This window comes from Scyliorhinus torazame, chromosome 18 (genome assembly GCF_047496885.1).
Source record: "Scyliorhinus torazame isolate Kashiwa2021f chromosome 18, sScyTor2.1, whole genome shotgun sequence".
Taxonomy (NCBI): domain Eukaryota; kingdom Metazoa; phylum Chordata; class Chondrichthyes; order Carcharhiniformes; family Scyliorhinidae; genus Scyliorhinus; species Scyliorhinus torazame.
Window position 1 is genome coordinate 96,434,059 of NC_092724.1, and position 22,458 is coordinate 96,456,516.

General features: G+C 50.0%; 1 protein-coding gene across 5 annotated transcripts in view; it reads left to right on the top strand.

Annotated features, from left to right (window-relative positions):
- Positions 1–17,623: 17,623 nt before the first annotated feature.
- The window catches only part of LOC140395380 (uncharacterized), a 242,299-nt gene continuing 237,464 nt past the window's right edge, over positions 17,624–22,458 (top strand). For 2 of the 5 annotated variants that reach the window (XM_072483074.1, XM_072483071.1), the window contains exon 1: positions 17,626–17,795. In XM_072483074.1, coding sequence (XP_072339175.1) covers positions 17,758–17,795 — 38 coding nt within the window. In that variant the 5' untranslated portion in view covers positions 17,626–17,757. Of the gene's footprint in view, positions 17,796–22,458 lie in introns of all 5 variants that reach the window. The other 3 variants (XM_072483075.1, XR_011936169.1, XM_072483072.1) reach the window with 3 other exon arrangements.

The following is a 22,458-nucleotide window of genomic DNA, read 5'->3' on the forward strand; positions in this document are numbered from 1 at the left end:
GGAAGGATATCTAGATATATGTATCAAAGTCAGGTAAATGGAGTTGAGCCAAAGATCAGCCACGATCAAATTGTGGAACAAGCTCGAGGGCTGAATGGTCAACTTCTGTTCCTATGTTCAAAATTACGATGAAAATTAATTCAAAGTGGATACAAATGCTGAATCCATGTGTCCAAAGGATGGTGCCGTCTGAGCTACAGTTTGTAAACGAGTAATAAAATATGTGCAGTCCAGCTCAAGAGGCTGGTTTAGCACAGTGGGCTAAATAGCTGGCTTGCAATGCAGAACTATACCAGCAGCGCGGGTTCAATTCCTGTGCCAGCCTCCCCAACCAGGTGCCGGAATGTGGCGACTAGGGGCTTTAGACAGTAACTTCATTGAAGCCTACTTGTGACAATAAGTGATTATTAGATCTTTGTTTCAACACCTTATTGATGTTATCATTAGATATGGTTGGACAGGGATCAGGAGAATTTTTTTCCTTCAGCAGGCCGGGAGATGGCAGAACTCTCTTCCCCAGAGAGTTGTGGACTCTAGGTCATTGAATATTTTTTAAGGCAGGGATGGGTAGATTCTTGACCAGCAAGGGAGTCAAAGGGGGTAGACAGGAAAGTGGTGTTGAAGTCACAATCTAATCAGCTATTATCTTATCAAATAGAGCAGGCTTGAGGGGCCAAATTGCCTACTCCTGCGTCTAAGTCATACAGTTGTATGTTGTAGCACAATCAATCACTCATGAGGCAAGAAGAGATGAAGTCAATCAATGGTTTTATTACGCAGACTTGTCCCCCAGCAGCTCGGTTACAGAATGCGGCTGCTGGGAGAACCCGGGTTCTTATAGTCCGCCTTACTGGGTGGAGCCAGCAGGCGGCAGATCCAATCAGGACCCAGTGTCTGTCCACCAATAGCCTCTCGGCATCACTGAGCACCGTACTACCCCTAATACATACCACCACATATGTACAGGAATGTCATACATGTTAAGGGCTGGATTTTCAGTGGCATGTTTCGCGATGGCCAATGCGGCCTACCATTGGCCGGTGGCAGGAGGATCTTCTGGTCCCGACACTGTCAATGGGATTTCCTGATGTTTGCACCCCTTGCTGCTGAGGAACACACAATGGTTGTTCGCTATCGACGAGACTGGAAGATCCCGGTGCTAAATACAAACAGAAAATGCTGGAAACACGCAGCAGGTCAGGCAGGAGCTCTGAACAGAGAAATAGAACTAACGGATGGGAAAATTCCGGCCTGATGTTTAACGGGATACTGTTTCTGAAAATTGTCTTCAAAATACATGCATGTGCAATAATGGGATAAACAAAGGAATATTGCAAAATCCATATTGCTGCTTTATCAGTTGCAGAAGTAGATGACAAAACTTTGTGGGTTTTAAGTAGTGCATTCCAAAGCTGCCACCATTAGAGAACTGTGAAAATTATAATGACAAGAATGACAGATTTCAAATTTGTTCAAACATATGGTGTGCTAACTTTATTTACTCCTGCCAATTTTCCTCCTCCTCTCACAATGCTGTTGACTTCTGCGGAGATACAGCTCCCTGGGTGTGGGCCTCCCGCTGGTACTTTTTGCCTGTGCAGCCATTCTTCATCTGTTAAGCTTGATCCCAAAGTTAAAATGACTTGCAAGTCATTTGATCCAGGCAGGGGGAGGGGGGATTTGCGTGTGTGTGTGTGGAGTCAGGGGTGGGTGGTGGGGGTGAAGGGAGGGGAGGCAGATGTTGACTGAATTTGTGATCAAGAGCAGGAGTCCTTCATGATTTGTCTCGAGAGTGACTGGGGTCAATTGCAGAGTTCAGCAAACTCAGTGCAGTCTTAGACATGGAACCCAGGACCTTGCTGGTCTCTACAATTTAGGCCGGGATTTTTTGGTCCGCCGAAATTCAGTGGATATTTTACTGTGTCGCCAGATTTTCCATCCAGCCTGTGACGAGTCCAGCCACAGGGAGGACCGGAATATCTCGGCCTTAAATAAAAACAGAAGGTACTGGAAACACTCAGCAGGTCAGGCAGCAGCTGCGGGTGTTTCATTCTGGGGCCAATTAGAGATGGGCAATAAATGCTGGCATAGCCAGCGACACCCACATCCCATCAACAAATCAAAGAAATAGAGATTGGGACCGTTTCTGGGCCCTGAACCCACGCAGGGGGCATTCGTTATTATTTTAACTCCTTTAATTGGTCCTTTAATTGGTCTGGAGGTGGATTTGCCATCCAACTGAGGACAGTGGATGGGCTCTCAAAGCTGGAGGGTCAATCACAGACCTTTCAATTTGAAGGAGCAACAGGAATCCGTGTTATGTAAGTAATCGGGAGGACACACAGTAAGGGCGTCCTCGCTTTATCTTTTTAAAATCTAAAGTAAAAGACGACTTTTGTAGCCAGGCCACTGCTGTTGATGGGGGCAATGCACAAGGCAGCTGTGGCTGCTTATATTGCAGGCAGGCCGGGAGGGTCTCTTGGTCTGACTGGATTTCTGGCATCACCCACAACCCAGTCCGGCCTCCTGCTTGGCATCCACTTCCAAGCACCTAATCTGGTCCCCATCAATGAGCTATGTTGCCTACCTGTTGAGTTTGCAAAAATGACCTGGAGGTGGGATGGATGGATGCAAATCCAGGCCAATGTTTCAGGTATCTGATAGCCGTTCATCAATTTTGAAACGTCAACTCTCTTTCTCTTTCCACAGTTGCAGCCTGACCTCCTGGTCCTTCTCCCATTTTTGTTTGTATTTCATGTTACAGTGTAGCAAAGGGTTGCCAACTCTCCAAGACTGGAGTCTTCAGGAATTAAATATCAATATCTAGGACACTGCAGCCTGCGATCCTGGAGAAAAATCATCATTATTTAAGAAGATAGTTTATTTTTCTCACTTTCTTTTCATGTTTCTCTTTGCCAGATATAAAAATATTCAAAATGGAGGAAAAGGCTGTTTGGCTGTTGGTCAAGCATTATCCAGTTGAGTAAGGAGGCAGTGCAGTACAAGGATGGATGTGTTGGCCAACAAGTGGCTGGTACATGGGGTTAAGTTAAGCGATGAAACCTTCAGGTATACATTTATATAGTCGGCAACCCTAGAGTAGCAGGGTTTCAGTCCTCAGAGGGTGGTTGCCCGTGCCCTTTTGCCACTCACCCAGGTCCAGGTAAGTATCCCATGTTCAGAGTTACAGGTTGAGGCCAATGGCAGGACCAGCACATTTTCAATGGTGGTGGCAGACGAGCTAGAGCCTTGAGGGACAACAGCTGCTGATATGCTTTTGTGCCTTTTGTTCCCATGAATTATAAATAATCACACTGTGGACCCAAAATACTAGAGCTTCATTGAATGTATTTCTTTCAGGTCTCTGTATAGCTGGTAGATTGATAGTCTCACATTTTGTTACTCAGCATATTACTGCTGTGCAGCAAAACATGGCACCCCCAGATATATATCCACATAACAACTAGTTCCTAGCTCTTTATGAATAATAAAATAATATCACAGTCTAACACAGTTGGATGACCCATGGGATCATAATTTTGTGCCCACCTCCTGTATTCTTTTTCCTGGTCATGTTGTTCAAATGAAAGTGTAACAGGACTACGACTTCATACTATAGTTTTTTGAAATATATCACCATGGCTATTTCCTAAAGTTTTAAATCTGGACAATTATCTTTTAAAATGACTGAAGCCATGCCTGGCTGTGACACTTGGACAATAAGAGCTATTTAGCAGATTCACAGAAACTTGGCACTGCGTTACCCCTGAAGAAACGCTAATGACGCTCTGTGGGCTGCAGACCAAATTCAAAGGGAATTATACAAAGCCCATCTACATTCATAAGCCAGGCCTGACCACAGGGGTCCAGGCATTTACTCGGACAAAGCATCCTTCCCTTCAAATTTTTAATCGTTGTAACATTAATAATCTCAGGAATCCAGACAAAGGAATATACACCCTTTGTCAAAGCCAAAATAGAGATGACCCCACCCTGCTCGCTGGGAGAAACAGTTATACTGACTTGCTGTACTGCAAATCAGTCTGCCATCTTCTATTGACCAAGCAGCAGCTCAGAAAAAAGGGCTCTGTCCAGGATTGAATGCCTGCCCCTATCTACACTATTTCTACTGAAACTTCTGTACCATTGCCTATACAAGACTAATTCATCTCTGCATGACTATCTCAGCGTGGGAGTAATCGGCACTGGAAAAGTGAATTATCCAGCATCAGTTTTCAATCTCCTCATCTCTGAGAAGGAATATACCATTTGTCATGAGAAAGTCGCTTTCAGAAAAGTTTGGCTGCTCATGTTACTGCAGTGATATCAGAGTGTCGGTGGAGCTGAGCTCTGGTTCTGCTTTTTAGTTTCACTTTGAGAAAAGCTTGGGTGTGTCTGTCTTTTTGGTTTCGTTTTTCAGTGTGTTGCAGCTGAAATCAGAAACAGCAGCTGTACTGTTGAGCTCTCTGCCATGAAGGACTATCTCTTAATTATTTGGTGAATTCAGAAGAATTATAAATGTTTTCAGTAGTGACTGTAAACTCTGATGTGCTTCTGTTTAGAGATTTGTTAAGTCTTTTGGGTTACTTGGTGTTGTATTCTTTGGGGGGTGTATTTGATTTACTGGTTGCTAAGATGTTCGCTGTTTGTCTTAAAAAGGTTAACTTGAGTTCATAGAATAAACATTGTTTTGCTTTAAAAAATAATGTTTCCATTTCTGAATTACCACACTTGTAGAGTGGGCTGTGAGCTCCCCATACCACAATCTATTAAAAGTGGTGGGTCAGGTGAACTCCATGATACACTTTGGGGTTCTCTAAACCCTGACCCATAACACATTGGACTTTGATTCTGGACTCTCATGAAACAATAATTAATTTTTTTTGGGCTTTACCCTGAAAGTTTATTTCTCTACTCCTGCCTTTTATAATATGAGTGAAAGGAAGGGAATGCTACCTTCCTCCAATGTCTGAGTATGTGAAAATAAACAAACCCTTTGAGTTCATCATTTTGCGAGTTTGCTGTTGGGTTATTCATAGAAACTGAAGGGTTTGGAAATATGCCACTGCTTATGAAGGGAGAAATTAAACTCAAAACACCTTTCTATTGAGGAGCAGCTGGCGAGAGGAGATATCAGGGCTGTTTAATTTAGAACATAGAACATACAGTGCAGAAGGAGGCCATTTGGGCCATCGAGTCTGCACCAACCCACTTAAGCCCTCACTTCCACCCTATCCCCGTAACCCAATAACCCCTCCTAACTTTTTGGACAGTAAGGGCAATTTAGCCTGGCCAATCCACCTAATCTGCACGTCTTTGGACTGTGGGAGGAAACCGGAGCACCCAGAGAAAACCCACGCAGACACGGGGAGAACTTGCCGATTCCGCACAGACAGTGACCCAGTGAGGAATCGAACCTGGGACCCTTTAATCCCCTCCTGTATCTAACAGAAGGCTTTTACCAGCAAATGAAGGGGCAAGTGCGGGGCCATGAGACATGGGGAAATGAACAGAGAACTGTTATAACCTCCATGGAGGTCAAGCCGGAAGGACAATCTGATTCCCCATGATCTCCACGGAATGTGAAATTCCTGGTAATGGGGGTGTGGCTTCCCCTTAAGGGGAGCCCTCACTCGTAACAAAAGCCTGGCATGGCTGAAGATTGAGGAGGGAGATCCTTTTGGGAGTGAAGAGTTGATTGTATTGCTAATAAACTGTTGTAACCTGCCAAACCCTATTGGCTGGGGACAATTGGTTATGCCATGAATTCTGGGGAATATGAGCTCCCTGATAAGGGGCAGAACAATCATTAACCTTTCAACTGTAAAGAGCTGGCCAGTGTAGTACCAGCTAGAGAGAGAACCAGCAGTGAACTACTGGGGCTCTGTAAATATTGTTGTATATAAAAGTTACTTTCTATTTGACTCAACAAACACATGCTGGACTCACTGCGGCCCTCAGAAAATAACCATTGCTCATTGTTTTCTGCCTGTTGTTTCCTGCATGCTGCTTTGGCAGATTCAACACTGGCGACGAGGTTCGGATGAAGAAGCAGACCTCAGGTTCCTGGGCGACTGGACTGGCATGTTTCTTGTTTTGTTACCGCATGTCACCGCATGCCATAACAGGGGTCGCACTGGCAGAGTTGTTGATGGGTCTCCGCCTCCGCACCTGTTTGTGTTTGGTCATCCCAGATATTGGTGGGATGGTCTGCTGTGGGCAGGACAGAACCAAGGCAGGCGCAGGCTGGCATATGCCTTTGCACGCGTTCGCCCTTGGTGATATCGAGCACGTCCTGAATTTTTGCGACGGGGCTGCATGGTTCCCAGGCGTTGTACTAGCACAGTCTGGGCCGGTCTCTTATAGGGTGCAATTCCTGTGACCTCCAAGGAATAGGAACTTCCCTGGTAACTGGGTTGTGACATCCCCTTAACAAGGGGAGCCCTGGGACTTCTGGTTGTGGCTATGCCTAGGTAGGTCGCACGTTCGGCAGCTCCGGCCGGGAACGGACTTTTGGGCTCTTCAGAGGGGCCCCAACAGCAATTGTTCGACGGCTCCCAGTGTGGGAAGGTGACAGCAAGGTTCCCCCAACATTATATGGATTGGACCAGGAGTGGAGCGGTTAAAAAAGTGACCCTGGTGCAGCGAAAAGTGCGAGTGAGGAAAAGCAAGATGCCGGCGGGTTGAGACCAAGCAGCGTGGGCGCAGTGATCGCGGGAGCAGCAGGAGTTTCTTAAAAGCTGCTTTGAGGAGCTGAGGACAGAAATGCTGGCGCCAATGAAGGAGGCGATTGAGACGTTTGTGGAGACCCAGAAGGCCCAAGGGGCGGCGATCCGGGAGGTGCGGCAAAAAGCCTCAGAGAACGAGGACGAGATCTTGGGCCTGGCGGTGAAGATGGAGGTGCACGAGGCGCTGCACAAGAGTGAGCTGAGAAATTCGAGGACCTGGAGAATAGGTCGATGAGGAAGAATCTTCGGATTCTGTGTCTTCCTGAAGGAGTGGAGGTGCCCGATGCCGGGGCATATATGAGCACGATGCTCAATTCGCTGATGGGCACGGGAGCTTTCCCGTGGCCCCTGGAGCTGGATGGGGCTCATCGGGTCCTGGCAAGGAGACCCAAAGCCAATGAGCCGCCAAGGGCTGTAGTGGTGAGGTTCCACCGCTTTATGGACAGAGAGTGTGTCCTGAGATGGGCCAAAAAAGAGCGAAGCAGCAGGTGGGAGAACACGGAGATCCGAATTTACCAGGACTGGAGTGCGGAGGTGGCTAAGAAGAGGGCTGGTTTGGACTTCCGGGTGCGGCGATGACCAGCTGAGTCGCACGTTTCGGCAGCTCCCTGTGAAACGGACTTTTGGGCTCTTGATAGGAGCCCCAACGGCAATTTTAACGGCTGAAAACACCGTGCGGTAAACCAGAAGGGTGTTCCCCCTGGACACGGATGGAAAAAGGAGAGGAAAGTGGCCGGATTGCAGCGGATCCTTTGGAACAACGGCAAGGAAGGCAAGCAGAAACCAAGATGGCGTCGGAAGGTGGCAGTTTCATATGGGGCCCTGAACAACAAGAGTTTTTGAAACGCTGCGTGGAGGAGATAAAAAAGGAAATGAAGAAAGAGTTGTTGGCCCCGATATTACAGGCGATTGAAGGGCTGAAAGAGGAACAAAAGACCCAGGAGCAGGAGCTTCGGGTCGTGAAGGCGAAAGCAGCAGAGAATGAAAACGATATACAGGGTCTGGTGGTGAAGTCGGAGATACAGGAGGCACACCAGAAACGATCTGTGGAGAGGTTGGAGGCACTGGAAAATAACGCAAGGAGGAACAACTTGAGGATTCTTGGCCTTCCTGAAGGTGTGGAGGGGGCGGACGTCGGGGCATATGTGAGCACGATGCTGCACTCGTTAATGGGAGTGGAGGCCCCGACGGGTCCGTTGGAGGTGGAGGGAGCATACCGAGTTATGGTGCGAGGATCGAGAGCAGGAGAAGCTCCCAGAGCCATAGTGGTGAGATTTCTCCGTTTTAAGGATAGAGAAATGGTCCTTAGATGGGCGAAGAAAACTCGGTGTAGTAAATGGGAGAACGCGGTGATCCGCGTCTATCAAGATTGGAGTGCGGAGGTGGCGAGAAGGAGGGCGAGCTTTAATCGGGCCAAAGCGGTACTTCACAAAAAAAAGATAAAGTTTGGAATGCTGCAACCGGCAAGACTGTGGGTCACATATCAAGGGAGGCACCACTACTTTGAGACGGCGGACGAAGCGTGGACTTTTATTGTAGAAGAAAAATTGGAATGATTGGACTACGAAAATGAACGTTTGGACAAAGTGGTGGGACGAGTGGGGGGGGGGGGGCGAAGAGGGATTGTATGATTAATCCTGCGGTATGGTAACTTTTCTTTCTCCCACAGGTGGTGATGGGGGGAGGTGGGGAGGGAGAGGAGATGGGGCGTTGGCCATGGGAGGCGGGGCCGAGGGAGAGGCGCGGGCTTGGTTCCCGCGCTATGATAATTATGGCGGGAATAGAGAAGCAGGAAGGAGGGGGCGCCGCACGGGGCGAGCCGTGATCACGGGGGGAAGCCGAGGTCAGCCAGAGTTTGCTGACTTCTGGGAGCAACATGGGGGGAGTAATTACGCTAGCGGGGGGTCTAGCGGGGGGGGGGGGAGGGGGGAATTACTGGGTTGCTGCTGCTGGGGAAAGGGGGGAGTGGGTACGGGAAAGGATGGGCGGGGGGGCACCGTCTGGGAGAAATACAGCTGCGTGGGAACTGGGCGAGAAGCTGGAAAAAGATGATGGCTAACCGGCAAGGGGGGGGGGGGGTGGGAAGCCCCCCAACTCGGCTGATCACGTGGAACGTGAGGGGGCTTAACGGGCCGATAAAGAGGGCACGAGTACTCGCACACCTTAAGAAACTTAAAGCAGATGTGGTCATGTTACAGGAAACGCACCTGAAACTGATAGATCAGGTTAGGTTGCGCAAAGGATGGGTAGGGCAGGTGTTCCATTCGGGGCTGGATGCGAAAAACAGGGGGGTGGCTATATTAGTGGGGAAGCGGGTAATGTTCGAGGCAAAGACTATAGTGGCGGATAACGGGGGCAGATACGTGATGGTGAGTGGCAAATTACAGGGAGAGATGGTGGTGTTGGTAAACGTGTATGCCCCGAATTGGGACGATGCCAATTTTATGAGGCGAATGCTAGGACGCATCCCAGACCTAGAGACCGGAAAGCTGATAATGGGGGGAGACTTTAACACGGTGTTGGAACCAAGGCTGGATAGGTCGAAGTCCAGGACTGGTAGGAGGCCGGCAGCAGCCAAGGTGCTTAAGGATTTTATGGAGCAGATGGGAGGGGTGGACCCGTGGAGATTCAGTAGACCTAGGAGTAAGGAGTTCTCGTTTTTCTCCTATGTCCATAAAGTCTATTCACGCATAGACTTTTTTGTGTTGGGTAGGGCATTGATCCCGAGGGTGAGGGGAACGGAATATACGGCTATAGCCATTTCGGATCATGCCCCACACTGGGTAGACTTGGAGATAGGGGAGGAAACAAGAGGGCGCCCACCCTGGAGAATGGACATGGGACTAATGGCGGATGAGGGGGTGGGCTTGAGGGTGAGGGGATGCATTGAAAAGTACTTGGAACTCAATGACAATGGGGAGGTTCAGGTGGGAGTGGTCTGGGAGGCGTTGAAGGCGGTGGTTAGGGGGGAGCTGATATCAATAAGGACACATAAAGGGAAGCAGGAGAGTAAGGAACGGGAGCGGTTGTTGCAAGAACTTTTGAGGGTGGACAGACAGTATGCGGAAGCACCGGAGGAGGGACTGTATAGGGAAAGGCAAAGGCTGCATGTGGAATTTGACTTGCTGACCACAGGCACTGCAGAGGCACAATGGAGAAAGGCGCAGGGTGTACAGTATGAATATGGAGAGAAGGCGAGCAGATTGCTGGCACACCAATTGAGGAAAAGGGGAGCAGCGAGGGAAATAGGGGGGGTGAGAGACGAAGATGGAGAGACGGAGCGGGGAGCGGAGAGAGTGAATGAAGTGTTTAAGACATTTTATAAAAAATTGTATGAAGCTCAACCCCCGGATGGGAGGGAGAGAATGATGGAGTTTTTGGATCGGCTGGAAATTCCCAAGGTGGAAGAGCAGGAAAGGATGGGATTGGGAGCACAGATCACGGTAGAAGAAGTGGTGAAAGGAATTAGGAACATGCAGACGGGAAAGGCCCCGGGACCGGACGGATTCCCAGTTGAATTTTACAGAAAATATTTGGACTTGCTCGCCCCGCTACTGACGAGGACCTTTAACGAGGCAAAGGAAAGGGGACAACTGCCCCCGACTATGTCAGAAGCAACGATATCGCTTCTTTTAAAGAAGGAAAAGGATCCGCTACAATGCGGGTCCTACAGACCAATCTCCCTCCTCAATGTAGATGCCAAGGTCTTGGCCAAGGTAATGGCAATGAGAATAGAGGAATGTGTCCCGGGGGTGGTTCATGAGGACCAAACTGGGTTTGTGAAGGGGAGACAGTTGAACACGAACATACGGAGGTTGTTAGGGGTAATGATGATGGCCCCACCAGAGGGTGAAACGGAGATAGTAGTGGCGATGGATGCCGAGAAAGCATTTGATAGAGTGGAATGGGATTATCTGTGGGAGGTGTTGAGGAGATTTGGGTTCGGAGAGGGGTATGTTAGATGGGTGCAGCTGTTGTATAGGGCCCCAGTGGCGAGTGTGGTCACGAATGGACGGGGATCGGCATATTTTTGGCTCCATAGAGGGACAAGGCAGGGATGTCCTCTGTCCCCATTACTGTTTGCACTGGCGATTGAGCCCCTGGCGATAGCGCTGAGAGGTTCCAAGGGATGGAGGGGAATACTTAGGGGAGGAGAAGAACACCGGGTATCTTTATATGCGGATGATCTGCTACTATATGTGGCGGATCCAGCGGAGGGGATGCCAGAAATAATGCGGATACTTGGGGAGTTTGGGGATTTTTCAGGGTATAAATTGAACATGGGGAAGAGTGAGCTGTTTGTGGTGCATCCAGGGGAGCAGAGTAGAGAAATAGAAGACCTACCGTTGAGGAAGGTAACAAGAGACTTTCGTTACCTGGGGATCCAGATAGCTAAGAATTGGGGCACATTGCACAGGCTAAATTTGACGCGGTTGGTGGAACAGATGGAGGAAGATTTCAAGAGATGGGATATGGTAGCATTGTCAATGGCAGGGAGGGTGCAGGCGGTTAAGATGGTGGTCCTCCCGAGATTCCTCTTTGTGTTTCAGTGTCTCCCGGTGGTGATCACGAAGGCTTTTTTCAAAAGGATAGAAAAGAGTATCATGGGTTTTGTTTGGGCCGGGAAGACTCCGAGAGTGAGGAAGGGATTCTTACAGCGTAGTAGGGATAGGGGGGGGGCTGGCACTACCGAGCCTAAGTGAGTATTATTGGGCCGCTAATATTTCAATGGTGAGTAAGTGGATGGGAGAGGAGGAAGGAGCGGCGTGGAAGAGATTAGAGAGGGCGTCCTGTAGGGGGACCAGCCTGCAGGCTATGGTGACAGCCCCATTGCCGTTCTCACCAAGGAACTATACCACGAGTCCGGTGGTGGTAGCTACACTGAAGATTTGGGGACAGTGGAGACGACATAGGGGAAAGACCGGAGCACTGGGGGGGTCCCCGATAAGAAACAACCATAGGTTTGCCCCGGGGGGAATGGATGGGGGATATGGAATGTGGCAAAGAGCAGGTATAACGCAATTGAAAGATCTATTTGTGGATGGGAAGTTTGCGAGTCTGGGAGCGCTGACCGAGAAATATGGGTTGCCCCAAGGGAATGCATTCAGGTACATGCAATTGAGGGCTTTTGCGAGGCAACAGGTGAGGGAATTCCCGCAGCTCCCGACACAAGAGGTGCAGGACAGAGTCATCTCAAAGAAATGGGTGGGGGACGGTAAGGTGTCGGATATATATAGGGAAATGAGAGACGAAGGGGAGACTATGATGGACGAACTAAAAGGGAAATGGGAAGAAGAGCTAGGGGAGGAGATTGAGGAGGGGATGTGGGCAGATGCCCTAAACAGGGTAAACTCGTCGTCCTCGTGCGCCAGGCTAAGCCTGATTCAGTTTAAGGTATTACACAGGGCACATATGACTGGAACACGGCTCAGTAAATTTTTTGGGGTGGAGGATAGGTGTGCGAGGTGCTCGAGAAGCCCAGCGAATCATACCCATATGTTTTGGTCATGCCCGGCACTACAGGGGTTTTGGATGGGGGTGACAAAGGTGCTTTCGAAAGTAGTAGGAGTCCGGGTCGAACCAAGCTGGGGGTTGGCTATATTTGGGGTTGCACAAGAGCCGGGAGTGCAGGAGGCGAAAGAGGCCGATGTTTTGGCCTTTGCGTCCCTAGTAGCCCGGCGCAGAATATTGCTAATGTGGAAAGAAGCCAAGCCCCCGGGGGTGGAGACCTGGATAAATGATATGGCGGGGTTCATAAAGTTAGAGCGGATTAAGTTCGTCCTAAGGGGGTCGGCTCAAGGGTTTACTAGGCGATGGCAACCGTTCGTCGAATATCTTGCGGAAAGATAGATAGGGGAGAACAAAGAAGGCAGCAGCAGCGGCCCAGGACTTGGGGGGATGGGGGGGGGGGGGGGGGGGGGAGGGATGGGGGGGGATGGGGGGGGGGGGTGGCCTGAGACAAGGCAGTTGCCAATTAGGGCTAGTTTTTTTTTTTGTTATTTAATATTTATTTATTTGTTGTTGTTTTTGTTTAAATTTAAAAAGGTCATTATTATCTGTATTGTTACAATGTTGTGTAAAGGATGCACAATGTACTGTGTTGGTTGACCAAAAATTTTCAATAAAATATTATTTAAAAAAAAAAGAAGAGGGCTGGTTTCAACCGGGCTAAGGCGGTGCTCCATCGGATGGGGGTGAAGTTCGGGATGCTGCAGCCAGCACGATTGTGGGTCACGTTCCAAGATCGGCACCACTAATTTGAAACGCCTGATGAGGCATGGAACTTTATCCAGGCTGAAATGTTGGACTCAAACTGAAGGTTTGTCGTGGGGGGATGTTTACTGTGTTTACTGCGTTTGGGGAATGTTCTTTTTGTTTCGGTGCTGGGTGGGGATGGGTGAATGGATTTGATATGGGGGCTGATCCGGCTGATAGCTTGGAATGTGAGGGGCCTGAATGGGCCGGTCAAGAGGGCCCGGGTGTTTGCGCACTTAAAGGGACTGAAGGCAGACGTGGTTATGCTCCAGGAGACACATCTGAAGGTGGCAGATCAGGTTAGGCTGAGAAAGGGATGGGTAGGGCAGGTCTTTCATTCAGGGCTGGATGCGAAGAACAGAGGGGTTGCAATACTGGTGGGGAAGCGGGTGCCATTCGAGGCACTGAATATTGTCGTGGATAAGGGAGGTCGATATGTGATGGTGAGTGGTAGTTTGCAGAGCGTGCGGGTGGTACTGGTGAATGTATATGTCCCGAATTGGGATGATGCCGGATTTATGAAACGCATGTTGGGTCGGATCCCGGATCTTGAGGTAGGAAGCTTGATAATGGGGGGGGGGGGGGGGGGGGGGGGGGGGGGGGGGGACTTCAACACGGTGCTGGACCCAGCACTGGACCGTTCTACGTCCAGGACGGGTAAGAGGACGGCTGCGGCCAAGGTGCTCAGGGGGTTTATGGACCAGATGGGGGGATTGGATCCATGGAGGTTTGCCAGGCCGCTGGCCAGGGAATTTTCCTTCTTTTCCCACGTCCATAGAGCCTACTCCAGGATAGATTTTTCAATTTGAGTAGGGCGCTAATCCCGAAAGTGGAGGGAACGGAATATTCGGCCATAGCCATCTCGGACCACGTCCCGCATTGGGTGGAGCTGGAGTTGGGGGAGGAGAGGGACCAGCGCCCGCTGTGGCGCCTTGATGTGTGACTGTTGGCAGATGAGGGGGTGTCCAGGCGGGTGCGGGGGTGTATTGAAAGATATTTGGCGGCAAACGACAACGGGGAGGTGCAGGTGGGGATAGTCTGGGAGGTGTTGAAGGCGGTGGTCAGGGAAGAGCTAATCTCCATTAGGGCCCACAGGGAGAAGAGAGAGGGGAGGGAGAGGGAGAGGTCGGTGGGGGAGATTTTAAGGGTAGACAGGAGGTACGCAGAGGCCCCCGAGGAGGGGCTACTCAGGGAGCGATGGAACCTCCAGTCGGAATTCGACCTGTTGACCACGGGGAAAGCAGAGGCACAGTGGAGGAAAGTGCAAGGAGTGACGTATGAGTATGGGGAGAAGGCGAGTCGGATGCTGGCACATCAGCTTCGTAAGAGGGAGGCAGCGAGGGAGATTGGTGGAGTGCGGTGTGCGGTGAGAATAAACGAGGTATTTAGGGACTTCTATGGGGATCTGTACAGGTCTGAGCCCCCAGCGGGGAGGAGGGGATGCGGCGATTCCTAGATCAGCTGAGGTTCCCGAGGGTGGAGGAGGAGGAGGTGGCTGGTTTAGGTGCGCCCATTGGGCTGGAGGAGCTGGTTAAAGGATTGGGGAGCATGCAGGCGGGGAAGGCCCCGGGACCGGATGGGTTCCCGGTTGAATTCTACAGGAAATACGTGGACCTGCTGGGCCGTTGCTAGTGAGGACTTTTAATAAGGCGAAGGAGGGGGGGATCTTGCCCCCGACAATGTCCAGGGCGCTGATTTCTTTGATCTTGAAGCGGGACAAGGATCCATTGCAATGTGGGTTGTATAGACCAATCTTGCTCCTCAATGTTGATGCTAAGTTGCTGGCGAAGGTGCTGGCTACGAGAATTGAGGACTGTGTCCTGGGGGTGAATCATGAGGACCAGACGGGATTTGTGAAGGGTAGGCAGCTAAATACAAATGTGCGGAGGCTCCTCAATGTGATTATGATGTCCTCGGTGGAGGGGGAAGTGGAGGTAGTGGCAGCAATGTACGCGGAGAAGGCCTTTGATCAGGTGGAGTGGGAGTATCTTTGGGAAGTGTTGCGGAGGTTTGGGTTCGGGGAGGGGTTTATCAGTTGGGTCAGGCTGCTATATAGAGCCCAAGTGGCGAGTGTGGCATCGAACTGGCAGAGGTCGGAGTACTTTCGGCTGTACCGGGGGACGAGGCAGGGGTGCCCCTTTTCCCCCTTGTTGCTTACACTGGCAATTGAGCCGCTGGCCATGGCACTGAGGGAGTCCATAATGGAGGGGACTGGTCCGGGGGGAGAGGAACACTGGGTGTCGTTGTATGCCGATGACCTGTTGTTGTATGTGGCGGATCCAGTGGAGGGGATGGCGGAGGTCATGCGGATCCTTAGGGAGTTTGGGGACTTTTTGGGGTATAAGCTCAACGTAGGGAAGAGTGAGCTCTTTGTGGTGCATTCAGGGGACCAGGGAAGGGGGATAGACGAGCTACTGCTGAAGAGGGCGGAATGGAGCTTTCGGTACCTGGGGATCCAAGTAGCTAGGAGTTGGGGGGCCCTGCACAAGCTCAATTTGACGCGGTTGGTGGAGCAGATGGGGGAGAATTTTTAAAGATGGGATATGTTGCCACTCTCGCTAGCGGGTAGGGTGCAGTCGGTCAAAATGACGGTCCTCCTGAGGTTTCTCTTTGTGTTCCAGTGCCTACCCATTATGATCCCCAAGGCCTTTTTCAAACGGGTAAGCAGGAGCATCATGGGATTTGTGTGGGCGAATAAGACCCCGAGGGTGAAGAGAGTGTTTCTGGAGCGTAGCAGGGACAGGGGGGGAGCTGGCGCTGCCGAATTTGTGTGGCTATTATTGGGCAGCCAATGTGGCGATGATCCGTAAGTGGGTAATGGAGAGAGAGGGGGCGGCGTGGAAGAGGCTAGAGATGGTGTCCTGTGTGGGCACGAGCCTGAGGGCGCTGGTGACGGCACCGCTGCCACTCTCGCTGACAAGGTACACCACGTGTCCGGTGGTGGCGGCGACGCTGAAGATCTGGGGGCAGTGGAGGCGACACAGGGGTGAGGTGGGAGCCTCGGTTTGGTCCCCGATTCGGGAGAATCATCGGTTTGTTCCGGGAAGGATGGATGGGGGGTTTCGGAGCTGGCATTGTGCAGGGATTAGAAGAATGGGGGACCTGTTCATCGATGGGACGTTTGCGAGCCTAGGGGCGCTGGAGGAGAAGTTTGTGCTACCCCCGGGAAACGCTTTCAGGCACATGCAAGTGAGGGCATTTGTGAGGCGGCAGGTGAGGGAATTCCCGCTGCTTCCGGCACGTGGGATTCTGGGCAGGGTGATTTCGGGTGTATGGGTTGGAGAAAGCAAGGTTTCGGCGATTTACCAGGAGCTGAAGGAAGAGGAGGAGGCCTCGGTGGAGGAGTTAAAGGGCAAGTGGGAGGAGGAGCTTGGGGAGGGGATAGATGAGGGTCTGTGGGCTGATGCCCTGAGTAGGGTTAATTCTTCCTCCTCTTGCGCCAGGCTCAGTCTAATACAGTTCAAAATTACTCACAGAGCGCATATGTCAGGGGCGAGGTTGAGTAGGTTCTTTGGGGTGGAGGACAGATGTGGGAGGTGCATGGGGAGCCCGGCAAATCATGTCCATATGTTCTGGTCATGCCCGGCGCTGGATGGGTTTTGGAGGGGTTTTGCGAGGACTATGTCCAAGGTGGTGAACGTCCGGGTCAAGCCAAGCTGGGGATTGGCATTATTTGGGGTATCGGACGAGCCGGGAGTGCAGGAGGCGAAAGAGGCCGGTATTCTGGCCTTTGCGTCCCTGGTAGCCCGGTGGAGGATTTTGCTACTATGGAAAGATGTGAAGCCCCCCAGTGTGGAAGCTTGGATTAATGACATGGCAGGGTTCATCAAACTGGAGAGGATAAAGTTTGCCTTGCGTGGGTCTGTGCAGGGGTTGCTCAGGCAGTGGCAACCGTTCCCAGACAATCTCGCAGAGCGTTAGGAGAAGGTCAGCAGCAGCAGCCCAAGGGCAGGGGGGTGGGGAGGGAGGTGGGGGGGGGGGGGTTCTTTTAAGGTGGCGTTTGGGTGAAGGTGGGGGGATTTTCCCTATTTGTGTTTTTAAATGTTATATGGGGGGTTATTGTATATGGGGGAAATCCAATGTATAATTTCTGATTGTTGTGTTCTTGTTTCTTTCTTTTTGTTGGGGGAGGGGGGTTTGTTGAAAATTTTGAATAAATATGTTTTAAAAAAAACAAGGGGAGCCCTCACTGGTATAACAACCCTGACCTGGGTGCAGGTCGAGGAGGGAGACCCTTCGGGGAGTGGAGAGTTGATTGTATTACAGATACACCTTGTTCATTGTTTTCTACCTGATGTTTCATGCGTGCTGCTTTGGCGGATTCAACAAGAACCTGCCCTTGGTCAGATCACTGTTCCATTTCAGATTTTCAATGTTGACAGTATTTTGCTCATGACTTTGACACAAGTTAGCTTCAACAACTAAGTCACTGGATGAAACTTAAAATCACTTTTTCTATTTACTTGCACGATAAACCATTGCTCAAATATACTGCATTGTGGATATATTACGGTGCATGCTGTAAGTCGTTACTAACTGACATAATAATATCTCTATTCTGGGAGTCCAGCACACAGTCTCTGCAGGCAGGGCTGCTGCTGCTCAGTGCGCATGTTCCCCATTCCCCGCCCTGTGTGCGGTGACTAGGGACGCGCCTCTGTTACTAGGGCAACGGCTTCCATCTCCGGCAGAGCAATCGGCGTCGGCCCGAGGACCAGGGCCCGGGATCAGCTCAGGCAGGTGGCGGCTCTTTTCCTGACCTCAGGCTGCTGCCATGGCGAAGAGTCAGGTCGGAGAAGAATCAGCCGCAGGGTGAGAAAAATGGAGGCCGGCCGGCGTCATTCTATATATCCTGCACCCTGTAATATGGCCCGTGTCCTGTATTGTGGCCAGTGTCCTATATGGCCGGAACTCTATTATGGCTAGTGTCCGTATTTTGGGCCGTGGGAGCCGGTTTAGGTCAGAGTTAGACTGCTGGTTTGTCATGCACAATAAGGCCAGCAGCGTGGGTTCAATTTCTGTACCGGCTGACGTTATTCACGAAGGCCTTCTCAACCGTACCTGTGTCTGTCTTGAGGCTGTATGCCTGGCACACTGTTATGACCATTGTCCTATATATCTCGAACCTTGTATTACTGCCACTGTCCTATATGTCAGTAAGAAGTCTTACAACACCAGGTTAAAGTCCAACAGGTTTGTTTCGATGTCACTAGCTTTCGGAGCGCTGCTCCTTCCTCAGGTGAATGAAGAGGTATGTTCCAGAAACGCATATATAGACAAATTCAAAGATGCCAAACAATGCTTGGAATGCGACCATGAGCAGGTGATTAAATCTTTACAGATCCAGAGATGGGGTGACCCCAGGTTAAAGAGGTGTGAATTGCATCAAGCCAGGACAGTTGGTAGGATTTCGCAGGCCAGATGGTGGGGGATGAATGTAATGCGACATGAATCCCAGGTCCCGGTTGAGGCCGCACTCATGTGTGCGGAACTTGGCTATAAGTTTCTGCTCGGCGATTCTGCGTTGTCGTGCGTCCTGAAGGCCGCCTTGGAGAACGCTTACCCGGAGATCAGAGGCTGAATGCCCTTGACTGCTGAAGTGTTCCCCGACTGGAAGGGAACATTCCTGCCTGGTGATTGTTGCGCGATGTCCGTTCATTCGTTGTCACAGCGTCTGCATGGTCTCGCCAATGTACCACGCTTCGGGACATCCTTTCCTGCAGCGTATGAGGTAGACAACGTTGGCCGAGTCGCACGAGTATGTACCGCGTACCTGGTGGGTGGTGTTCTCACGTGTAATAGTGGTATCCATGTCGATGATCTGGCACGTCTTGCAGAGATTACCATGACAGGGTTGTGTGGTGTCGTGGTCACTGTTCTGAAGACTGGGTAGTTTGCTGCAAACAATGGTTCGTTTGAGGTTGCTCGGTTGTTTGAAGGCAAGTAGTGGGGGGGGGTGGGGATGACCTTGGCAAGATGTTCATCGTCATCAATGACGTGTTGAAGGCTGTGAAGAAGATGACGTGGTATAGTGTCCTATATGTCAGGAGCGCTGTTTTATGGCCAGAACCCTAGACTATGTCTTGAACCCTATATTGTGGCCAGTGTCCGGAACCCTGTATTTTGTGCGGAACCTTGTGTTATGGCCAGTGTCCAGTATGGCTACATGTCTGAAACCTGTATATCTGGAACCCCGTATTTTGGCCAGTGCCCCGTATTATAGCCAGTGTCCTGTATGTCTGGAGCCGTGTATTATGGCTAGTGTCCTGTATGTCTGGAATCCTGTATTATGGCCAGTGTCCTGCATTAAAACCCAATAAGTCCCCAGGGCCTGATGATCTGCATCCCAGAGTACTTAAGAAAGTGGCCTTAGAAATAGTGGACGCATTGGCGATCATTTTCCAGCTTTCGATAGACTCTGGAAGTGTTCCAATGGATTGGAACCCCACTTGCTAATGCTAATGTAACCCCACTTTTTAAAAAAGGAGGGAGAGAAAAAAATGGAGAATTGTAGACTGGTTAGCCTGACATTGGTGGTGGGGAAAATGCTGGAGTCAATTATTAAGGATGAAACAGCTGAGTATTTGGAAGCGGGGACAGGATCAGTACAAGTCAGCATGGATTCACTAAAGGGAGGTCATGCATGACAAATCTTCTGGAATTTTTTGACGATGTGACCAGTAAAGTGGACAAGAGTGAACCAGTGGATGTTGTGTATCTGGACTTTCAAAAGGCTATTGACAAGGTCCGATCACAAGGGATTAGTGAGCAAAATTAAAGCTCACGGTATTGGGGGTAATGTATTCATGTTGATAGAAAACTGGTTGACAGACTGGAAGCAGAGAGTTGGAACAAACGGGTCCTTTTCAGAATGTCAGGCAGTGACTAGTGCGGTACTGCAGGGTTCAGTGCTGAGACCCCAGCTGTTCACAATATACATTGATTTGGACGAAGGAATTGCATGCAATATCTCCAAATTTACAGACGACACTAAGCTGGGTGACAGTATGTGCTGTGAGGAGGATGCAAAGAGGTTGCAGGGTGACTTGGACAGGCTAGCTGAGTGGGCAAATGCAGTATGATGTGGTTAAGTGTGAGGTTATCCACTTTGTTGCCAAAAACAGAAAGGCAGATTATTATTTGAATGGTTGCAGTTTAAGAAAAGGGGAAGTGCAACGAGACCTGGGTGTCATATTGGAACAGTCGCTGAAGGTTGGATGCAGGTACAGCAGGCGATGAGGAAAGCTAATGGCAAGCTGGCCTTCATAGCGAGAGGATTTGAGTATAGGAATGTCTTACTGCAGTTAGATAAGGCCTTGGTGAGGCTACACCTTGAGTGTTGTGTGCAGTTTTGGTCTCCTAGTTTGAGGAAGGACATTCTCGCTATTGAGGGTGAACAGCAAAGGTTCACCAGACTAATCCCTGGGATGGCAGGACTGACATGTGAAGAAAGACTGGATCAACTGGGCTTGTACTCACTGGAGTTTGGAAGAATGAGAGGGGATCTCATAGAAACATATACAATCCTGATGGGACTGGACAGGTTAGATGTGGGAAGAAGGTTCCCTGTTGGAGATGTCCAGAACTAGGGGTCAGAGCCTAAGATTAAGGGGTAAACGATTCAGGACTGAGATGAGGAAGAATTTCTCTAAGAGAGTTGTGAACTTGTGAAATTCTTTACCACAGAAAGCTGTTGGGGCCAGTTCGTTGGATATATTCAAGAGGGAGCTGGACGTGGCCTGTTGCTAACTTTTCGGTTGGTTCAATTTCTCTGTTTTATTACCTTTGCTCTCGAGTCGCCAGGTATCTTTATGATACCGCCACGAGGTTCAAGTCCAAGTAATGATCAATAACTCAACACACCGATTAGTAAGATTCAAATCAAAGCACATTTATTATACACAGTAATCGCTACTCATGCACAAATTCTACGTCTAAGCTACTTCTCCAACTAACAGGCCTATACTTAACTTCGGACTGGCCCACCAGGTCAGGGGAACAAATGGCCTTTCGTTCGGGTTCTGAGTCTGCGGGATTTGAAGTTGGTACGGATTGGTAGCTAGGAGCGCCTATCTCGTAGCGAGTGTTGAATTAAGACTTACGATCTTTCGGCGGTCACTGCACCGGTCACGGTCAAGGTTGGTTCGCTTTGCTGGATGACCCAGGCAGGAAGAAGAGAGCGAGTTGAACTTGGGGGCTTAACTTTATAGTCCCCAGGGGCTTCCCGCCTTTCGGGCGGACCCCGTACCTGGTCCCAAGTGATTGGGCTTTGTCCGAATCGCTTGGTTCGATTTCTCCAATACTGGAGCGGTTCCCTGATCGATGGGCGGTCGTGAGGCGTCCGTTAACCTCTTTTGTGTTGGCTCCTGCTGGCGCCGGGGAGTCTGGCTTTGCTTTGTTTATCCCAAATGTTTCAATTGCACCCGGGGATTGCGCATTAGTATGTAGATTGCTGCTACATTATTATGCTGATGGTCGCTGGTATCGATGCTGTCTGGGCTTTTGCAGAGTTTTAATACACAGCAAACCTGCACCTGCTGATTTCTGCCTGTGTTGGCTGAATTTCCCTTCAGCCTTTGCCGTTCGCCATTTTAAATCGGGAGTTGGCCAACTTAGGTGGCTACAGGCCCTTGCGGCTAAAGGGATCAAGTGGTTGGAGCGAAAGGGGGAGTGGGATACTGAATTTGCATGATCAACCATGATCATATTGAATGGTGGTGCTGGCTCGAAGGGTAAAATGGCCTACTCCTGCACTTATTTTCTATGTTGAGAACCCTGTATTATGGCCAGTGTCCTGTATATCCAGAATCATGTATTATGGCCAGTGTCCTGTATATCCAGAATCATGTATTATGGCCAGTGTCCTGTATATCCAGAACCCTGAATTATGGCCAGTGTCCTGTATATGCAGAACCCTGTATTATGGCCAGTGTCCTGTATATCCAGAACCCTGTATTATGGCCAGTGTCCTGTGTATCCAGAACCCTGTATTATGGCCAGTGTCCTGTATATCCAGAACCCTGTATTATGGCCAGTGTCCTGTATATCCAGAGCTCTGTATTATGGCCAGTGTCCTGTATATCCAGAATCATGTATTATGGCCAGTGTCCTGTATATCCAGAACCCTGTATTATGGCCAGTGTCCTGTATATCCAGAACCCTGTATTATGGCCAGTGTCCTGTATATCCAGAAGCCTGTATTATGGCCAGTGTCCTGTATATCCAGAAGCCTGTATTATGGCCAGTGTCCTGTATATCCAGAACCCTGTATTATGGCCAGTGTCCTGTATGTCCGGAACCCTGTATTATGGCTGGTGTCCTGTATTATGGCCAGTGTCCTGTATGTCCGGATCCATGTATTAATGCTAGTGTTCTGTATTATAGCCAGTGTCCTATGGCTCTATTATGGCCTGTGCCCTGTATTGTATCCAGTGCCCTGATTCATGGCTGGTGCACTGTGGATAGATTCACGCGG